General features: G+C 43.8%; 1 protein-coding gene across 1 annotated transcript in view; it reads left to right on the top strand.

Annotated features, from left to right (window-relative positions):
* Nucleotides 1-18,383: 18,383 nt before the first annotated feature.
* Nucleotides 18,384-22,071, top strand: part of LOC144785173 (cathelicidin antimicrobial peptide-like) — a 138,757-nt gene continuing 135,069 nt past the window's right edge. The window contains exon 1 of the mRNA XM_078664234.1: nucleotides 18,384-18,634. Within this exon, the coding sequence (XP_078520360.1) occupies nucleotides 18,452-18,634 (183 nt within the window). The 5' untranslated portion in view covers nucleotides 18,384-18,451. The remainder of the gene's footprint in view (nucleotides 18,635-22,071) is intronic.

The following is a 22,071-nucleotide window of genomic DNA, read 5'->3' as shown; positions in this document are numbered from 1 at the left end:
ACCATCAATGTTTCATCCGGGAACAATCTTACAGTGTATGCTTCCAAGGTACTGTTGTTTTAAAACATCTCATACATGTGACCAGAATTGATTTTATAAATGTATTAATACAGACTGGGTTAAATATAACTGATAAACTGACAATTACAGAATGCGGCGAAGATTAAAACTTAAAGGTAAGTGGATTTCTGTATTTATCTTCCACCGTTCGCTCTCAGAAATATAAATACCTAAGTGCAGTTCCCATTACAGAGCTGCTCATATTATATAGTTCATGGTTTCCGAATGTATGAATTGTGCATAGATTCTTGCCACGTGAGCTTTATTGGTAGTGGACAAAACGCCAATCCACACACCCGATACATTGTTGTAATCGTCAGGGTGTGCAGATGGACATAGGCTATATAAAGTTAAAAAATATACGTTATTTAAAAAAAATAGCAAAAAAAAAGTAGTCCCGTGGAAGAAGCGCCGGCCGCGACCTGCGTGCTGATGTTAGGAGCGCGGGGAGGAGCGGCGTCCAGGAGCGCGAGGAGGAGCGGCGGACATCGCGCGGGAAGGAGCGGCGACAAGCGGGGAGGAGCGGTGACGAGCGGGGAGGAGCGGTGGACAGGCGGGGAGGAGCGGGGAGGAGCGGTGACGAGCGGCGGGGAGCGGCAGAGCGGTGAACTGAGGAGCGTGGTGAAATGAGGAGTGCGGAGGAGGAGCGGCGGCTGAGGTAAGGCTCCGGGGGACCCACGGACAATGTCGGGGCAGGCGGGTGTCGGGGCAGGCGGGGGACGGGGCGGGCGGGGGCCCTGAACACTCATGGCGGGGGACGGGGCGGGCGGGGGCCCTGAACACTCATTTTGGGACGGGCTGCTATGTCGGGGCGGGCGGGGGTCGGGGAAGCCTGATTGCTCCCGGACAAGGTCGAGGCGGGCTGCTAGTATATATATAAAACACCATCTCCACAAGGAGCATCCTGATACAGGAACCAGTTCCTCTAGTATGTCTAGGTGCTTTTGGTGCATTAAAAATCTAAAATCACAATTATATTTGCTTCTGTCCACTGCATAACCTACCCCAATATCAAGGCTTTTGTGGAGTTAGAATAGTAAATACAAACACCATCACGGTCCTGGTATATATATAGGTATGACATGTTGTATGTGCCACGTGTGTGTTTGTGTTTTCAGAGAGAGAATGAACCAGGGAAATCCTGATCAGAGGAAGCAATGCTTGACTGAAAGAAGTAGGGAGTAGGGAGTTAATTGAGAGAGGATATTGAGCTAAATGTGCAGACAGAGAGGTTGTGACAAGAGATTGGACTTGAATTCTGGAAGAAGTTGTGATCATACAGAGACCAAGTAAAACATTGGCATGATGCCCTTAGATCGGAAGTATGCTGGATTGTAGAGCCAAATATTGAACTTGGTATAACTAACATTGTCAAATGCTTGAAAGGTGAAGTCATGGGAACCCATTTGGGTTTGACACACATTTCAAGAGACCTAATAGTGTAAAGTGTGGAGGATCATACAAAAAGAAGCATTTCATGTTTAATAGGGAAAAAGAGGACAAATGGAGCACAAGATTCAAGACTCCTGTACCTTGACACTCATGTAAAGCGCTCAGTTTGATATCTTCAGTGTGCAAGAAAGTGAGAGCCACGATCCAGTTATGTTTTAGTTGAGTGACAGCCGCATGGGATGTACGTCAGTACAACGCGATCTTTTAGATCGCGGTACTTTACAACGCTGTCATTACAGCGCAAGTCGTTACAATGACTTGCGTTGGTGTGCGCGGATTGAGGATTATTATAATTTTATATTCCAACAACAGCCCACGTAACAGTAGGGAAGGGGTTGGATTATAAAATTACAATATTCCTTATCCAACAGCACCATCCAGCGCAAGTCATAGTAACGACTTGCGTTGTAATGGCATCGTTGTAAAGGTAGTGCGGTGTAAACACCGCGTTGTAAACAATGTTTCCCGCCGTATGCAACTGATGAAAGGGGGAAACTTTACTAATAAAGAACAAATGTTCTGATGTTAGAAAGGATGGTCTAATAGCTAGATAAGACCTCTTGAGAGTTGAATGTCTTTTCATATTAGCAATTATTCTGATGTCCCCATGGACAATTCTATTGGTAAATAAGATTGCGGAAGCCATGGCCCAACTGAAGAGATTGTTTAGGTTCCACCACTTATAGGTTCACATTTGTGGTGAGCTTTGGCAATGTAAGATACTTTGTGAGAGGGACAGTTTTAAGCTACCACCAATTTTATAGTTTTAGGTGCATGTTGCTAGGGTACTAAAAATGTACCACTAAGTGGATGAGAAAAGATGTTAAGTTATTAGTAGGGAAGTGATGAGAAATTAAATCTGACATGCGCAGATCAACACAGTAGAGAAGAAGACCAGAAAGATGGAAGGAATCTTTCATTTTCTGAGTGGGGTCGGTGGGTGGAATCCTCATTCCATGGTCCATTATGAATGAACTGCATTCAAGTAAGTGTTTAACTGTTGAAACCTTTAGATAACTTAGAGGAAACAGCCATATGTTGATAGCTGTGCCGAAGTTCAAGTGGTCAGCTAGGTTCCTATATTTAGGGGTGCTGAGTTCAAACATTTAGCTGATAGTTTTAGGCAGTTTGTCTTGCAATTTGCAGTTTTGAATCTGATCGGAGGCTTCTTTTACAACTGCATATCTGGAATTTCTTTCTAATGAAATTAACTCCTGAGCCTTGTACGGTCATGTAAGTGATGCAAAAGACCACATAGAGAACTGCCTCTAAAGTGATTGTGCACAGTGGTGCTTCTGAAAAAGAAGTTGTGGGCAGCCACCCACAAATAACTGGCCAGCCACCCACAAATAACTGGCCAATTGGTATGGTTTGAAAATATTTGAGATGCAGCCACGCAGACCACCTTCTTCGAGCTTGCCTACAATAGTGTACATGCACTGTCACTTGTGAGAGACATTGTTTACTGCAAGGGCTTGGAGCCAACATATTGGTTACTATGTGCCGCCTTCTATTTGGCCAACCCATATCAATCTCACTTCTTCTTACTTGCTGTGGAGCATGGACCAAGTATCGGTTGCTTCATTTTGATTCAAAAGAGCATGGTGGACACCAAGAGAAACTCTCCTTACAAAAAAGACAATGAAAGACCAAAACAGAATAGTTTGTGTTTCAACCTTCTGTCCCACGTCAAATTGGCTGAAAAAGCAGATCTGTCAGAATTGGCACCTGGTTACGGATTTGGATGAACATCTTAAAGACATGTCTTTGTTTGCGTTCAAGAAAGATAAGAGTGTGGCTAATCGGGGGGAGGAGCCAAGATGGCGATCGGAACAGTCGCATAACCTCCTCGCTCCGTGATCTCTTCCTCCCCGCCACCTACCCTGTATTTCATCCTGTTCGGGGTGTTCCGAATTCGCTCACTGAGGACGAGCCGTCACTTACCGTCCTTTTCTGGGGCTCTGGCGTGCGGTGATTTCGGCGTTCTGCCCTGGTCACCTTGCTGGCCTTCCCGGCCCTGACGCCGGGGCCTCGAGTGCTGTGCCTGCCCGGAGATGTTCGGAGTGCCGGCGGTCCGGAACCGGTGGAGAGACCCGATGGTGGGAGCCTGAGAGCCGCGGGCCGGATCCCCCGGGGCGGACCCACCCCCGCTGGTGAGCCACCCCGTATGTCCGATTGCCTGCCGGCCCGAAGAAGAGAAGCCGCGCTGTCCGGCACCCATCGAGTGAGAGGCCCACTCCTGTTGCTTGTCCCGCCCCGGGGTCCGGCGCTGGGCTCCCCCCGAGTGCTGTGGGGAGCACGCCCGTTCTTCTGGTGACTCTCCTTTCTCCGCCGGGCGCCATTCGCCGCGGATTGGCTGTGTGCCCTGGGGCCGCCGGTGCTTCTGGTGGACTTGGAGGCGCCTGCGGCGTTGGCGGCGGGCGCTGTGCTTAAGATGGCGGATGGCCCCTCGGAGTTTCTTACTCCTGGAGACAGGGTAGTGGCCGCATTTGCTTTCTCCAGCCCTCCTTTGATTCGAGCAGCCCCTACTCGGAGTACTGTCTGGTTTGCCCTGGCTGCTCTGCGGATTGACCTGTCTTTGAAATGCCGAGTCTTTTAGTTGCGGATCTCCGCAATGGTTGCTCCGCCATTTTGTGATGAGGTGTCGTCTCCCCGAATCGTGAGGGTTGAAACTTCTCCGGCGGCTGTGCTGGGATCTCCGGCTGGGTGTTCGACTCTATGGGATCACGTGGACCCGGTGCCGATGTTGCAGCGTTTCCTACATCTTGATTTCTTTGTATTCGTGCTGGACAGCCCAGATAGTGTGCTTGGCCACGTGGATTTTTGAGGAACTTTTGCATTCTGACTGCTGCCGAGTTCTCCTGGTTGCTTCTTGTTGGCCGGGACGGTGTTTTGCGGAAATCCCGCCGGCTTTTTCTAACTGGTATGGACCCACTGTGTTCTGCTGTTTTTTGGCTGTGGCGGGGTCTGGAAACTCGACTCTTCATAAAAGTGGACAGGGGTGATCGTGCCCGGGTGCCTGTGGGACCCTTTTTAATTGGCATCTCCGGGCCTCGTTATTTTGGATGGTTCCTGTTTTCATCCTTGTGTAGGCTTTTCTCAAGTCTCCTTTTCGACCTCGATTAGTGATTTATTGTTGCGGAGGGGGTAGTGTTCTATATCTCGATCGCTGGCTCCTCTCCTCTCCCTTTCTTCCTTCTCCTCTCCTTCTTTTTCTTTCTCCCCTCGCTTTCTTCGTTATTATTTCCTCTCTCTTTCTTCTATATTTCGGGTAACTCGGGGCGACAGGCACGCTGTTTAGTGGGGTAGGCCGTAGCCATTACAGTGATGTAGGGTGGGGGGGGTGTTTGTTATTTTAGTTTGTTTTATTCTATGGTCCCTTTTTGCCTTTTTCCAGGGGGTGGGCTATGTCCCTTTGTGTTTACTCCTTTGTTTCGTAAGCGTCTGCACTTTTTCCTTTTTCGGGGCGGGTGGGCTGTACATGTGGCGTCCACTTTATTTGTTTGTTGGAATTTGTCCTCTATTTTGAACCTTGTATGGGCGTGAGAGGTCTTTGGGCTTTGCCCTACTGTGGTCGTCTGATTGCGTGGGGGGCTGTCTGTCTGCCCCCCCCCCCCTCTTTTTCTGTATATGTTGCATGACGCACTGGTAGATGTGGTTGCCGCCTCCTTTATATAATGTAAAATGGAACCTTTCTTATCCTGGCGCTGGCTATATAACGATTTCATTTACGTCCATCCTGTATTCATTCTATCATACATATTGCTTTGCCTTCTTCTGACTCTCCTGATTTTGCGGCCGGCCCCTGTGGTTGTAGGCCGACGCTTGTACCTATACGTGTCTTTCAATAAAGGTTTTAAAAAAAAAAAAAAAAAAAAAGAGTGTGGCTAATCATATAGTCAGAGCAGCAATGCCAATGAAAAAGACCCCATCATTGAGAGAATATATCAATTTGCCGCCGATTACAGGCCACCATCAATGTGGTACATGCGTTTGTTGTCCATTGACAATAGAGGGTGACCTTTTCCAGCATAATGGCATTTCATGGAGACATTCAAAATTTACAAACTGCAAAACCAAGTTTGTCATTTATGGCATTGTTTGCCCTTGTAACAGACTATAAGGGAAAACAAGTCAAGAGGTGAGACAACGAATCATCCAGCATAAGTCGCGAATTAAAAGGAATGTCCTTACAGCACCACTCGTACAACACTGGATGGAACACTCACACTCAGAAAAGGATTTAAAATGGACTGTAATCTCCAAGGTAGAACCCGACCCAAGAGGGGGTGACCTCGAAGCAAAACTGTCTTCCCGTGAAGCCAGTTTAATTCTGAAATACAATTCCGCAGTCACTGGACTCAATGAGATGTCTGAATTATACCATCTATAATAGTACCTTTCCACATCACACTGGATGACTCAAATAAACATATGGTCATGGATATTAGAACTTCATTGACCAGAATTCCTTAAGCTTTAATGTGTCACCACACCGATGGACTTATAAATCCGCTATCACTCGATTCCCACACTACCAACTGGATTAATTTAATGTTTTCAGGTGAGAGAAATACATAGGAAATTATCTGTTTATCTCCTCCGAGACATGTCACGAATATCGAGCACTTTCATTTTCTTTTTAACTACAAATGATTCTTCTACATGCAAAACCACATCCCCCAGAATTCTATGCGCGAGACAAGCGTCATAGATTGAGCGACGAGAGAGGAACAGATCGACAGAGCAGCAGCGGAGCCGCACACGCTGTGCCGGTCGAGAGGAGAGAGATTCTAGTAAACCAGGTATTTCGAATAAGAAGTGAAGCAAGAGCCGCGAGGCTCTGATTACACGACTTGCGGGCAGATAGAAGTAGGGAACCCTAGCACACTGCGAGGTAATAACATGACGGGGCACCGGCACCCACGCTGCTCCAAAATATTTCGACTTAAAGCTTAAGTCGAAGTTTCAAATAGGGCGCAGTTCAAGTGCACCCAGAAGACAATCAGGACGAGATAAATGCCTGTTCTTTCCCAATACCGACAATCATTATTTTTATATTACAGGCAGGAATTAGGAAAAAAGTATTGGTCGATTGAACCGCTTTTCTACGACAAGAAGGCCCCCTCCTTTGGGAAGGTAATTTCATGATAACTAGCGAGCGATATGTGATTTCTTATGTCTTTTATATTTGGCTATCTGATATTGGACACATTGCAGAAGAGTTTACGGCGGTTTGCCTTTGTTTCATAGGCAACCTCGCACAATTGATAGTGCACTGTGGATTGATTACGGAATGACATCCGATAGTTGACAAGTGGGTCATAATACAGTGAAATTAGACGCACAGGATTGCGTAGAAGATAAGGTAATTCTGCTGAGTTTGTTTGGTCCGTTGATAAGTTGAAGGTTGCTCTTATGGGATAGTTTAGTAAGTTCTGTTGTTTTATTCTTTTGCAGGACTGATCCCCCAAGGTCCTGATGAGAATCCCCAAAATTTAGGGGCTTCGAAACGCGTCGACCATCTCCCTTTCTGTTGTTCAGGCTAATCTTTTGATGAAGAATATTAATGTCAAGATTGTTTTTGTTTTAAAAAAACGTTGATGGCCTGTGTAATAATTGTTTTATGTATGCATGTAATATATAAAAAATAGCACCTCGCCATATTGAATAAGAAACGGTTCTGATAAAACCTGGCTAGGTGACTCACGTCTCTTTGCTTCATTTTTCTTTCCTATCATCTTTTCACTTTTTTACACGATATGATTTGATTTGAATGTGAATGAATGAACAGGATACTTGTAACTGGGTAATAGATGATGTATGTGATGTGTGATTGCAGCTCCAACACTTTTTCAAACTAGATTTCTATTCTTTTTTCCTCCAGGTGTCTAAAAACACACCCCTATTGATTCACTTTAAAAAATCACAGATTTTATATATTTCCTCTCCTTCATGTAAATATTTTTGAAAAAAACCTCTAAAAACAAAAGTTTTTCAAATTAATTGAAAATAGTCCTTAAATAAAAAAGATTAATACAGTCACAACTAAGTGTGTGGGTTGCGATAATTGTTTCAATCATTATGCAAAAAACTGTGGATAAATAGTGAGCAGTACTGGCTTTCTGTTTTGTTGACAATCATTTTGACTAGTGTCCTTCCTCTGCCCACATTCTAATTGAGGAAATATTTTCTTTCTTCTTTCACGTCGTCCATGTCTGTGTTGTTTCTTTACTCCCACCTTCCCAGTGTCATGTTACATATCTCCCCCACCTTCCACCCTCCCAGTGTCTGTGCTGCCTTTTCCCTGCCATCTCCCACCCTCTCGTTGTACATTTTACTTCTTCCCTCCCACCACTCATCCTTCCATTTTCTGCCTTGTTTCTTCCCTCCTACATCCTACCCTCCTGTTGTCTTTTTGCACCCACCACTTGCCAGAAGAAAAAGAAAAGCGCTATGACATTCCCAGCTCTGGCCACATCATAGCACTTTTTATCTTCCTGTTCTCTGTGCTACTTGTTCCCTCCCTCCCCTTGTCCATGTTGCCCACCCCAACTTTCCATGACAAGGAAAAGCACTATGATCTGCAGCACGGCTAAAAGACATTGGTAAAGTCAAAAGCCCTTGCATAGACAAAACAATTAGCTTTGCCAATGCTTGTTTCAACTGCCAGCCATGCAGGGATTCCACTCTTGACCCAAATTACAAAAGTGTCCAAAGAACACGGAGCTTTATTGAGCCCCCACTTCCTTGTTACAAAACGGGCTCCAGATACTGGAGCGCTCCCTTCTCTAAAACACAAGGCGTCACTGCACATTTTGCTAATTTCATAGGCTGGCTCAGGTACTAGGAAACACGGAACAGCTACTTTGAAGTTGCCCAAGTGTCACCTACTTAATGAGCCTTAATGATGAGCGCGAGATTTGCATACCGCTCGGGCAACTCCCAGAGCTGGCACAAAATATAGCAGAGTACTTGTCAGATTAAAAAAACACCAAAGATAAATAAAACCCTATACCTATACAGTGTAAAGTGCCTTAGCAACGCACATAAACACATGACTGAGTCAATAAAGCAGGCGTGTGTTCTCATTGTTACAATAATTCTTGCAGAATATTACCACTCCCAGAAACAGAGGGATTTAAACCGAGGGATTTAATGAGTCATCTATAAAAGGGGAGTATCCCGCATAGCAGACGGAAGTGGCGAAAAACACTTTTTTCTAAATGTGTTAAGGAGCAAAGGAGAATTTGCAGTCGAACAAGACCCCCCGATTATGCACCTTTTGGAGGGAACTAGAAGACGACGCGGCTTACTGGGCAGCCAGAAGGGAAAGGCGTTGGGCCAGCAAGGCCTCTGAGTAGATTTTCCGTCTGGGAAGCATTAAGGCAGAACAGATGTTGGTGTATTTGGTGCTGGAAATGTTTGAGCAGTACCACGCGGTGGTGGTCCTCAGATCCCTTCTGTGGGTTTAAGAGAAGCTGGTAAACGTCTGCATGCAAGGGACAGCCGATGCTGGGGCCTGTGATAATGTGAGCATGTTGGGTCGCCTCTTGCATCTGTTGCAAAGGGGAAGGCAGGTGGCCCAAACTCGGAGAAACTTCAAAGATGATGCCGTGGTTTTGGGGAGGAAAATGTCAGAATGAACTTGGTATATTTAGGGGCATATTATCAAGGACCGGTGTTAACATTATCGCCGTTTTATCGGCAGGAAACTGCCGATAAAACGGCGATAATAGGCTTGATAATACGCCCTTGTGAATTCCCATAGAAGCCCATGCCCTGATGTTAACATGGGCTTCTATGGGAATCAACAAGGCGATCATTTTAACACCGGTCCTTGATAATATGCCCCCGAGTTCCCAAGAAGGAGCTAAAAGTCAGCCCTCTAACCTAAGGAACGTTTTGTGAATTAGACTAGTTCTTATATACCAATACTATTTTAATCTCAATTACATGTGGTCCTGGTTTGCAACTGAATGTACATGTGTCAGGTCTATGTGTTTTCCGAGGGAATCCAGTAGTAAGGTGAACACAACATTTTCTCACGCAGCATAAACAGGTGATGCAAGACACAAACACTTTTAATTTTTCCTGAAAGTTGCTCTTAGGCAGGCTTTATGAAAAAGGATGCCACAAGTTATATATTCCTTCATTATTTTTTTCTGTTAAATGAAGCACTGTCATGACACTTTCCTACTTCAGAGTGTTTCGAGATACTATTGTGAGAAGACGATGGTGGTAGGACACGCATCAAAAAGCAGAGTGGAGGGGGGAAAAGTCCAGGGAAACTTGCAGGGTATAAACATGACGAGTGGAAGAAGTAAGACTGGGGGGATCTCAGGAGGATGCTGAAGTGAGAAACCAGGGCCTGACAGTGAATTTTGAAGTAAAGAATCAGGGAAGATGAACTTGGCCTGATAAAGGTTCAAAAGAGGCAGTTTATGGTCACTCCCGGTTCCCCACGCCACGTGTGCAGACCGGTCCTTTATACGCCCGCTAGTTAATCATAATATTTTCATAAAGAAATCAGAGTTGAGGAGAGAGACTGAAGAAAGGGCTTGGGGGCTCCAGGTAATCGCAGCCTCATTTCTGTTGGTTTCCAGGGCAGGTGGGAAGACCAAAAAAGTGCTTACTCTGTGTCAGCAGCTGCACGGGCACTCATTTTTGGAGACCAGGAATTATATTTCATGATCAGACTTTGACCAAGAGCAATAGAGAGAACGACAGAAAACGTAAAAAGGAGGAGGAAAAGAAAAAGATAATGGTGACAAAGAAAGGATGAAAAAGAACCTGCAAGAGTGATAAAAACGATATAGGAAATGTAAGGTAGTGAAAGAAAAAGTCATGAGGTGAAATCAAGATTATGCACCCTTGGTATTGGGCAATCCCAGCATTGAGACCCTAAGAAAAACTTTTGGCCCCTCAACTCATTTTTTGCCAACTAAGCACTTGATGACCGAGACATCATCGTCTCAGGAGAATAAGTCTCCCAAATGCTAGGTGACACGGCTGGCACTCTCCTAGCCTAGTGTATCATAGACGAGGCATCTAGGGCCCATTGTTCTCAGCTTGATGGATGTCCATTGAGGCGTCTGATGAATTTATGCTTTATGCATCAGGGTCTTTGTTTCATGCCCATTGGGTACACAATGGAGATTAAGGAGCACAGATATTTCCCCATTCCATTCCAGGATTTCTGACACAAAAAGACGAAGGAGGCTAAGGGATATAGCTAGAGGCCACAAATACACAAGTATTGCGCAACAAAGGTATATGGTTCAATAAACAAGTGACATACACAGACAATCATGCACATCCCCACTTAATATTTCGTTCAGATCCCTGCTGATTGGTCACAGGGAATCACCTCTGTGTCCTAGCTTCTTGTAATATAAATGTCACAGGCTGATGTGCTGTAGGGTCAGATTGGAACAGAAAATAGGCCAGGACACCAAAAGAAATGTCTTCCCATTAGCGCATCATATAAGTAAAAAAAGTGGGCCACATTTACAAATCCGGGCAGTTTTAAACTTGTACAAACACGATATATAGATGTTTTGAAAAGTATGAGAGACAGCATGCATTTATGCTTGCTGTAGGCAATGTCAGGGAAATCAACAGTAACATCCGGCCTATCAGATTATCAGACAAACTGTGGAAATAAAAAAACAGTCCACAGACTGACCTATCAGACCACCCCTTCTGGTACTTCCAAGTTGCCCTATAGGCCAGTCCAACCTCGGTATCCTGATCTATGAAGCGGTGGAGCTACTTAGAGGAGCAAAACTACACAGAGATAGAGTGACTCCTGTGGCAATTCAAGAAAGAGGGAAAGAAAGGATAGTAACCTGTCAGAACAATGGTTTCAACAAATCAAGGTTCAAACTTCACATTGTCAAGCAGAAAGAGGGTAGCCTTACAAACCACAGTCTTATGGAGAAACACTATTTAAATGTGGGCTTAATAAAGAAATTTAGTAATTAATGGTTAATTTAGAGGGAGTAATCACGTTAGTAATATGATGGAGCTTTGATTTCAACTTCTTAAGTAAATAAAGACTCTGATGTTCAAAGTTTTTTCATTATTAAAGATATTAAAGAATCTACCAAGAAAAACAGAAAAAGGGACATCTGAACTTTTAGAGGTTTTTATCTAAAAGAGCTACACTTTGAGCAAGTATAAAGTAAAGCCAGCAGGCGGTGAGGACCTCATAATATGCTGGAGGTGCCGCAGCCGCACAGCCTTGCATATTACGAGTTTCAGGACCGCCAGCAGTGTCATGGAGGTCTTTCCTCCATGAAAAGGGTGGCGGTCCTGAAACAAATGCAAAAGAAACAGTTGATGGACGGAATACTGGACAATTGCAAACATTCACCCCCAGTCACAAGGATCTGGGTTAAATCCATCATTCTTTTGCTGACCACCACCCCAGTTTGGACCCAGTCATATGCAAATCAGTCTTGACCCTGTTCCTTTTGGGAACAGTCCAGCCCAAACTGCCAAGCCAGGTCCTCCCTGGACCGAAAACAAGATTCCTGGGACCCGTTTCAGGGCATCACCCTTCATCAGCCAGGCTAGCATAAATCCAGTGGTGTAGTGAGAACGGGACCCACGTCTGGGCATACCCTTCCCACTTAGTGTGTTGTATGCAAAATAAACAATTGATGGACGGAATGCTGGACAATGCAATTATTCACCCCCAGTCACAAGGATTTGGATTAAATCCATCATTCTTTTGCTCACCACACCACCCCAGTTTGGACCCATCCATATGCAAATCAGTCTTGAACCTGTTCCTTGAGGGAACAGTCCGGCCCGAACTGCCAAGCCAGGTCCTCCCTGGACCGAAAACAAGCATCCTGGGACAGGTTTCAACACCCCCTGTTTCCAATGTGCATGGCAATGCACGCATTGAAGAACAACATGTGCCCCTCGTGTGCATGTACCCTAGTTCCTGCATGGCATGGACTTTGCAGTACATGCCGTGCAGGAACTTTTTTGGGTGTTCCAATTGTGTTGCCCATTTTCAGGGGCACTGTCGTGGGACTGCCAAACAAAGCCAATAGACATGAGGAAACTTGTAATCTGGCCGGCGGTTCAACCACAGGTTCGGGTGTGAGCCAACAGCTGGCTGTCCGCACCCACGCCACCAAACCAGTGATCGGGCCCTAAGTGAGATTGCTGGTCTACAACTATCTCCAAACTTTGCTCTACTGAGCAACATCGGAAACGTTCCAAAGAGTCGCCATCTGAGTGTGATGAGGGGGATGCAGCAACAGAGGATCACACTGAGATGGTAAACATCTACCCTTGGACTATCCCTCCTGCATAGTCTTGTCAATGTATACTGTTTGTAGTTGATGTATAAATAGCTGACGTAACATTATGACTGCAACTAGCTACATGTACTTTATTCTGGATACAAGCTGTTACATTGCGTACGTGCATGGAGCAATATATGATTCTGTTATGTTCAATGTAGCTTGAAATTGGAAAATCCTAAAATAACGTCTAAATTATATTGTAGGCACGAAGGAAAGTGGTTATCATTTCTCATCCGATTAATCTTTTTAGTTGACTGAGAGGCTAAGGGAGTCCATATTAATGAAAACTATTTAACTTCCCTGTAGCTCATGTGGTCACACAGAGGACCTGAAATCGGTAAGTTAAGTTAAGTGGGTATATTACAAGTTAATTATTAATCCAATATACATGCAAATCAAAAACATACTTTAATGGCAATTTACAGTAGCCAAGCTGAAGCACCAGAAGAGACTCAGATTCAATAGCATAAAAATGCAATGAACAAAGTCACAGCAATACAGATACTGAGAAATAGAAATTGTTGTTCCTTAAATAAACTCTGATCCTCCTTCCTAAACATGAATGGATTCTAAAGTCTTCTAACCTAAGTTCTAATTCTAAGATGCAAGTGAGACTTTGAGAAATGGCCTCAAGGGAATTCAGAAGTGCAGGAAGGTGTCAGCAAAGTGAAAACTCTAGTAGAAGTCTTCTAAAAGAGAATAAGGGGCCTATTAACACGGGCCTTATCTCTGCTTTTTTGGCTTTAAAAGCCAAGAAAGTGGAGATAATCTTATCGCCCTATTTGCAAGACGGTGCTAACATGCATTAGCGCATGTTAGAAGGCGTTTTGCCGATGCCTCGCTTTACATCTCTAATGAGATGCAAAGTGGGCGTTACTTGGCGTAGCCGTGACGGGCTACCTTGTAAATTATCGCGAAATGCACATCGCGATATTTACAAGGTGGCCCTCAGGAATTTAGCAGGCGTTAGTTTTTTGTGAAAATGACGGTTTTTGCCAAAACCTAACGTCTGCTAAAATCCTGACTTACCTAATCACAACGTAGGGGGTGGATTATGCTTATACGACCACAGGGTCGTATCAGCAAGGTTATCAACGTTTTCCATGGAACATCGCTGGAAAACCAGCAATGTTCCATGAAAAACACCGCTATCACAGGAATAATTATCGCCATCGCCCTCTGCGTTGTTGATACAGTGCTAGCAAGGCGATAATTTCCTGCGAAAAAAAATCTATCGTAAAGTGCGGCCAGCGATGATTATCGCTTTTCGTTGATAATATGCCCCTAAATTCTTAGCGTAAAGCTACACACTTGCACGGGAAATAGAGATGTCTAAACCCCTCAGAGTCAAGAAGGATCTGAACTGAACTCTAACAATGTGAGACTAATCATAACCAAGAAGTTTCAAGAACAACATATCTTTCCACAAGTCACCAGAAACCGAATTATTTCTCCTCCCCACAGTAGGTATGGCAATATTCTCAAACTTTTCCATCCCACAAAACTGGACAGTCTTTGCAACCTTGAGTATCTTCATGTTCTTGATATGCGATGAATAGGAGGCTTCTTCTGCTCATTAGTTCTTCACGTCCTTGCCAAGATTACTATCCTCAGGCCTCACTATCAGTAATGCAACAATACTCCTTCCACTGGCTTTGAAATCATGAGAATACACCTGCAAAAGAAAGAACATGCAAGGTAAGCAAAGTACATTTTAAAGTTAAGGCCTTTAGTCAAGCTAACTTTAGTCAAATATTGCAATGTGCATTTTGAATAAATGATTATACTTGCATGGGAAACTTCAGAACAAATGCACACGTGAATAAATGGGTTCAAGATTACATATGCAATAAATGTTAATAAACACAGTATATCTGGAAATAAAGGTGTAAATGCGAATGAGAATTACATGTCTTCACAGTTAGACTAAATTTTAAGCTACACATGCTTATAAGTCTCTAATTTCTACAGAGAATGTATATTGATAATAGAGTTAAATGCTTCATTTCATCTGCTAAGGCACACCACGTAGATATATGGAGCCTTAGGCACATAGATTGTCACGTTACACTTCACAGATTTGAAATATCTGTCTACCCTTTCATCTACTCACTCCTCTCCTGGGTTCTCTAGCTTTTGTAGCCAGGTTCGAGATGAATAACAACAAAATTGACCAGAGAAAGAAACTTAGTGCTCACTTAAATGTGTCAGACTAGTTTGCATTGTGGTCTCAGAGGAAGCATCACCTTGAGTAAGACTGTAGCTGAAAGCATGGTGTCTGCTGACAACTGAACAAAAACAATGTGCTGAGCGTCTATACTCACCCTGGCTTTAAATGTAAACACAAGTATCCAATCAGTTAAACAACTGCCTAAGTAGCAATTACAGTATCTGGAACTAATATAGGATATCTGTCATCACCATTTAACATGAATTCTGAGACAGGTATGGGATGTTTTTTACAAAGAAATCAAAATTGATCATAGAGCATCATGAGTTCCAGAGTGTACTTCCAAAATGCACCAGTTGTGGGCAGCTGGTTGTCCCTAGTCAACGGCCATCTATGGGTACATAAGCTGGCACTGTTAGCCAGGAAATTGCACTCACCTTTGGTTTCCCATTGAATAGTTTCAATCAAGGGACATTGAGAATAATTGCCCCTGACCCACCTTCACCTACTCGAATCAAGAGCAGACTCCAAAGACTGAGGAAAAGACTTAAATTACTAAAACCTAAATGAAAAGGAAGATAGCCCTCCTACATACTCAGAACCTGCTTTATCAACTCAAGAACCCGAGGCTCGGTTGCCTGAGTGCTAGGACGAATATCACTGCTTGAAGCAGAGTGTACAGCCAAGACCAAAAACATGGGCCCACATGCATCATTGAGAATTGCATTCGCAAACGGTGCGAATCGCAATTTTCGGCCGTTTGCGAATGCAATTCTCACATTTTGGATTCATCATGCTTTTCGCAATTTTAGGAATCGCAACCATGTTGCGATTTCTAAAATTGCGTTTGCATTTAAGAAATCGCATTTTGAGATTTCTTAAATGAAATGCATGATCATTTTTAAATTGCGAATTCGCAAATCGGAAGGGGTAAATTAGCATGAAGTTGAACTTTATGCTACTTTACCGAAAACTTTCAAACATGCACAAGTTACATATTTGAAAGTTTTAATTTACACACACTCATGTCCTTGGGGCATGTGTGTGTGTAAATTGTATTTAAAGTTAAATTTCAGGGGTGCAGGGAGGGGTTCTTTGGACCCCCCTGCACCTTTGAAATTGCATTCACATTTTGGGAATTCGCTAGTTGAAAATCGCAAAATGCCTTCCCATTCATTCCTATGGGCCCATAGGAATCAATGTGAAGCTTTTCCTTAATTGCGATTCGCATATTGTGAATCGCAATTAAGGAAAAATAAGGAATCGCAAAAAAAATTGCGATTTTTTTCATGCATTGCCGTTTGCGATTTCTAAATTGCGATTCCTTAATTTTCGCAATTTAGGAATCGCAAACGGAAACGTTGATGCATCTACCCAATAGTCCCTTGCCCTGTGCTCAAATACCTTCTAGGTCAACCATTGAATTGTGTGCCTTGCTCACAGTGAGCTTTCTCCTGAGACGGGCATGGTATTGTGTGTGCTGACTGAGAAGTGGAACACGTTACTGCATTCACTGTATGGTTTCACAGAGGCCGGCCCGCGCAACCATGAAGTTTGCATCACTTCTCTGAGTCTATGCACACTCTCTCTTCTAGGTATCTTATCATGAGCGCCTGCATTTCAGGACCGGGTTGCATAAATGTTAGGATGGCCGAGACACTGCGCTCTAGTCATGGCCTTAAGACCCAATGACGCTGTGACAACCTGATGAGAGAACTTTGACAGCATGCACCCCAGTCTCTTTTGCCTCAGGAGAAACGAGTAAGCACGTCCATCTACAAAGAGAGTAGTAAGACTTTGCAAAATGCCGGCACAGAACTATCTGACTTTCCTGCCGAGCAGATACCACCCCTGCATACCTCAAGTAGTGCACTTTGGCCTCAACCACAAGTGTCCGACATCCATGCGAGCTAGTGTTTGCACATGTGGCAGAATTACGAGTATGTCGGAAATATCCCAGTTTGATTTATCGCCTCATAAATGTCAAACTTGCAAAATGTAATGGGTGGAAAAAAAAACAGTAAATAATGGGCCATGCAGACTTTCACGTGGTAAGCACTAAAAGCAGCACACCATGCCCCATTTTGTGGCCAAAACTCACAATTGACATTATTTACCAAATCTGATAAATAAAGAACCTCAGGGTATCATTATTTTTATTAGATGCGATGAATAACAATTAAATATGAATACCTTGTAATTAAGGCCCTAACGTGGCACCTGCAGGTATTGCTAGTGAGTGTGGGATAGTCAAATTATCACTTTGCTCTTGTTTTAAGAACTTACTTTGAGGACAAAAAAAATACATTTTTACTATGAAATTGAAACCTTAATTGTGAATTAAAGCGTTATTCTTTTAATTAAATTTATAAAACTGCCTAGACCTAATATTTATTGCATGCTTTCTTATTAATATCTATTTCGGGGTAACTATTTTAGCACACGCTGCCATTCAAGAATAAGCTTTGATTACTCGCCTACATACAAAAACTTTGAGAATTGGACCCCAAGTGAGAAGGAAATGCGGTCAGGAACCAATTTCACATTAAAACCCTTTCATGTAGTAATCCTGAGTTACACTAATTGAATAGAATATAAAATGAACATTTACAGCTGCTGGTTCCTAAGTTTAGGCATCTTGAAGATACTGTATATGATGTCTGAAGAGCACACTCGTTTGTTTTCTGTAGTACAACACTCAGGTATTCATAGGTGGTCCTTCACATTATTGTGAAGATTTTCACACCTTCCTTTTCCTTGATTTTGAGTGATGGCGCCTACTATTTTGTTGCCTGTTACTTCTTTCCTTGTGTAGTTTTTCCTGTATGAACTGTTCATGGTCATAGCTCGATGCTTAAAACAAACAAAATACCTCACTTACTTAAGCTTTCACCCAACTGTGCTTTTTTTATTATGCTTTCTGAGTGGATATCATTCTCTTCATTTATATGCATCTAAAATATGAAAGCCAACATTTATTAACAAAATGAATACATCGAAAAGGATATAAATTTCCCCTTACCTTGCTTTGGTGTTAGAGGTAAAACTAAGTAGAAGAAAGCTAAAATGAATTCATTTTCTGCTTCATAAAGAGGGGTTCTTACGTTGGGAGTGTTGGCATGTATGCCATGAGCTTGGCAGACGAAACTCAAGAGATCACACATACGTAACTGCAACAATGAGCAATCCGGAACTTAGTTTATTTTTGGGAGTGCTTCAACCTGTTGGGTTTGCCAATTGCCAATATCCATCTTCTAGTCCGGGCATGCTTTCAGCCTGGGATGTTTCCATGATGCGTGACTCACGTTTGCTTTGGCCTGTTTAAATCTGGGAAAACCACAACCCATGCCAAGGAAGTGGAAACAGACGGAGGAGGTTCCAGAGCAACAGAGACTTCTCAGCTCCCACTGAGTGCAAGAAAACAATCCAGTACAGGGTGGAGATGTGGTTGCAAGTGGCGCTAGTGCTCGGCCTGGTAGCAGGAGCAAACCCTGCGTCGTATGAGAATGGTGAACAGGTGGACCTGGGCAGCGCCATTGCAGCAGCTGTCAACAGCTACAACAGCCACCACAACACAAGCTCGGTCTTCCGGATAAAGAATTATTGGATACAGGGACTGGATGCTGTAAGTATAGCTGAAGTGCAATACCATTGTTTCAGGAAGTAAGGACCTTTTTGCATAGTAAGACCCTCATTATGAGTACGTCAGAATAGGGTGGAGGTTTTACCAAACATGGTAAACACCTTTCCCCAGGGTGAAGTATTTACCACGTGTGGTCAATAGCTCTAATTCTGAGATTTTAAAAGCAAAATGGAGCAAACCATATGGCATCAGTTTTTCACACCCCAAATTCCTCATGTTTTGCCTTTTATCTGACTTAAACCTGTTTTTTTTTTTCACACAATGAACAGAATGGCAATGGTCTCTTTATAAGTCCTCAGTGCCAGAAGACTTCAAGTGACAGCTATTTTATTATTATTATTGTGTATTTTATATAGCGCGCATCTACCCCAACGGGGTGTCCCGGCGCTTCTGAGTGAAAGCATAGTGATAATCCTGGGGGGGTTAACAAAAGAGGAAAGTTTTTAGTGCCTTACGGAAGGGTAATTCTTCCTGGATCATCCTAATTGCGATCAGGAGTTTGTTCCAGAGAGTTGTGGCACAGACCTGGAAGGTTTTACCTCCAGAACGTGCTTTCCTGAATCTTGGTATGGAAAGCAGATGTTGGGAGTTGGAACGGAGGTTCCGAGAGTTACAGTAAGAACGGATGCTAACAGAGAGGTAGGCCGATCCCCTACCCCTAGTTGCTCGATGGGCTATGGTCATGGCTTTGAATGCAGCTCTTTGATGGATTGGTAGCCAATGTAATGCTCTGCGATGTGGCGAAATATGGGTGCGTAGGGAAACCCCACAGACCAGCCGAACCGCCGCATTCTGGACTGTCTGGAGCCGATGTAGGAGGCCCGCGGGCAACCCTAAATACAGGCCGTTCGCATAGTCCAGGTGAGATGTAATCAATGCCTGGACTATGGTTTTCCTGGTGTCACTGGGGAGATAGGTGATGAATTTCCTAATCATCCTGATCTTGGAAAAACAAGCGGCAGAAACGGTCTGTATTTGGTTACTAAAGGAAAGATTTGAGTCCCACTTGACCCCTAGATTTTTTACAGAGTCCTTAGGGACAGGGGGAAGGCTGAGTTCCTGTGGCCACCAGAGAGTTGCATCAAGAGGGGAGGGTTGATGGAAAAAGAGAACCTCCGTTTTCGCCGCATTCATGCGGAGGCAGTTATGGTCCATCCATTTTGAAATGTCCCGCAGACAATCCTTCAAAGGATCAAAAGTAGTCTGTGTGGCACTCTCATAGGAGAAAAGCAGCTGAATATCATCTGCATAGGAAGTAGCTATAATGCCCGACCTAGCAATGAGTTCGGCAAGAGGAGAAAAATAAACATTGAACAATAGTGGGCTCAAAGCCGAGCCTTGAGGGACACCCCATTTCAGGGTACGGCTAACAGAAGTAAAAGGGTGAGTATAGACTGCCTGGGTGCGATTAGACAAAAAAGAGGTTAGCCACTCCAGGGCCTTCCCCTGAATGCCCTTCGACCGAAGACGGTCAATCAGGATGGGGTGAGAGACGGTGTCGTATGCGGCCGACAAGTCGAGCAGCACAAGCACCGCTCTGAAACCCCCATCCAGTTTCCACCGCACAGAGTCGGCCATTTCTATAAGGGCCGACTCAGTACTATGGCACTTTCTAAAACCATGTTGGGATTCATGAAGTAGGTCGTGGGATTCAAGAAAACCTGCCAGTTGTTGCTGCGCTAGCGTTTCAAGGACCTTGGCAGGGGCTGGGAGCAGAGAGATGGGTCGATAGTTCACCGGCTCATTAGGATCTGTATTAGCTTTCTTTAAGATCGGGACCAGTTGGGCATGTTTCCAAGACTCCGGGAAAATTCCAGTTTTGAGCGAGTCATTCCAGATGTAGTTGAGGAAGGGATTAAGAAAAGGGGCCAATGATTTATATTGCTTGGCTGGCCAAGGGTCAAGTGGTGAGCCGGAGCGGCATCTAGACAATTCCATCAGTGAGTGTTCCAGTGAGATTGCCTCAAAGTCTGAAAAGGTGGAGGAAGACTCGATGCAGTCAGGTAAAGACGTAGCACTCCCTAGATCATTATTCTTGGGGAAGGTGTCATAGATCTTCGCGATCTTCAAAGAAGTCAGAGAGGCGGGAGCAAAGGGCCTGAGAGACTGGAAGACACTGTTTAAGAGCCAAGGGATCTGTGAAAGTCTTCACTGTGTTAAAAAATTCCCTGGCCGAGCCATGCGCTTTATTAATTTTCTCCTCCAGGTAACGTTTTTTATGCTCAATTATTTTCCTACGGTATTCTTTGAGGGCCAGTTTATATTTAAATTTTGTGTCAGTAGCATAGGATGACCTCCACTGGCGCTCCAACATTTTACTGGAGTCTATTGTTTTATGTTCACAAGCAAGCAAATCAGAACGTTTTTCATTGACATATACACAGCACCCTTAACCAGTCGCATTGGCAATAATACATTAAATGCAGGTTTCACAGGTCTGTACAAGTAAGCATACCCCTGGAGCCACCTCCATGCTCATTGGAACAACTGTTAGGCAATTATGAAGCAAACAATATGCATGAAGTGAAGAGATTGCTTTAGGAAGCAAAGTGTCTTCCAGAAAGGAAGGAAAGAAACAAAAAAGAAGAAAGAGAGGAAGATAAATGCAGGACAGAAAGGAAGGAAGGAGAGACAAAGAAAGGGTGGAAGATAGAGCAAGGAAGGGAGGGAGGCTAGGATTGAGGAAAGGATTGAATTGAAAAGGCAGAAGAGAAGGAAAGGCGCAAAAGGAGAGGCTGGAGGAGAAAAGCGAAGGATTTTTGTAGTGGATACACAGTTCCGGAATTCAGCAAAATCAAAGATGTGCAGATCAAGTGTTGTACATGTTTCTTTGAAGAGTTGAATTAGTGCCATATGTATGCAGTTGTAGGTTGCAGTGCTGTTGTATGTGTGCAGCTATAGAATGATTTAGCCAGAAAACAGTACTGTCGTGTTGTTGGTGCACATTTCTAGTATTACTGATTGCTGTATAGTTCTATTGCATGTGGGAAGCTGCTTATCAGTGCATTGGTATGAGATGCACATTTGTAGAGTTTCACCATTGATGATATACAGCTGTGGTGGTGTGCATATGCAGTGTTGTTGAAGATGTGCAATTTTAGAAATGTGCAACTAAGGTGGATGCTTCTTTTTGTGGTTGTACATGCATAGAATTGCTATATATCAATAAGTGTTGTGTTGATGAGCATCATAATATGTTGCTGCTATGCACTGGTGTCGTTGTTGATGTGCAGTTGTATACTTAAGACTTTTTGGATGTGTGGTAGAAGTGCAACTGTACAGTACTACACTTAACTGTCGTTGTAGATGTGCAGTTATACATTTGTGGTGTTGTAGCTGCACTGCAATTCTTGTGTTGTAGATTTGCTGTAGCTGTACAGTTTAAGAGCTGTGCCCTTGTAGTACTGCATCACCAGAGT

This window comes from Lissotriton helveticus, chromosome 10 (assembly GCF_964261635.1).
Source record: "Lissotriton helveticus chromosome 10, aLisHel1.1, whole genome shotgun sequence".
Taxonomy (NCBI): Eukaryota; Metazoa; Chordata; class Amphibia; order Caudata; family Salamandridae; genus Lissotriton; species Lissotriton helveticus.
Note: the sequence above shows the minus strand (reverse complement) of the source record. Positions and strands in the feature narration are given on the sequence as shown.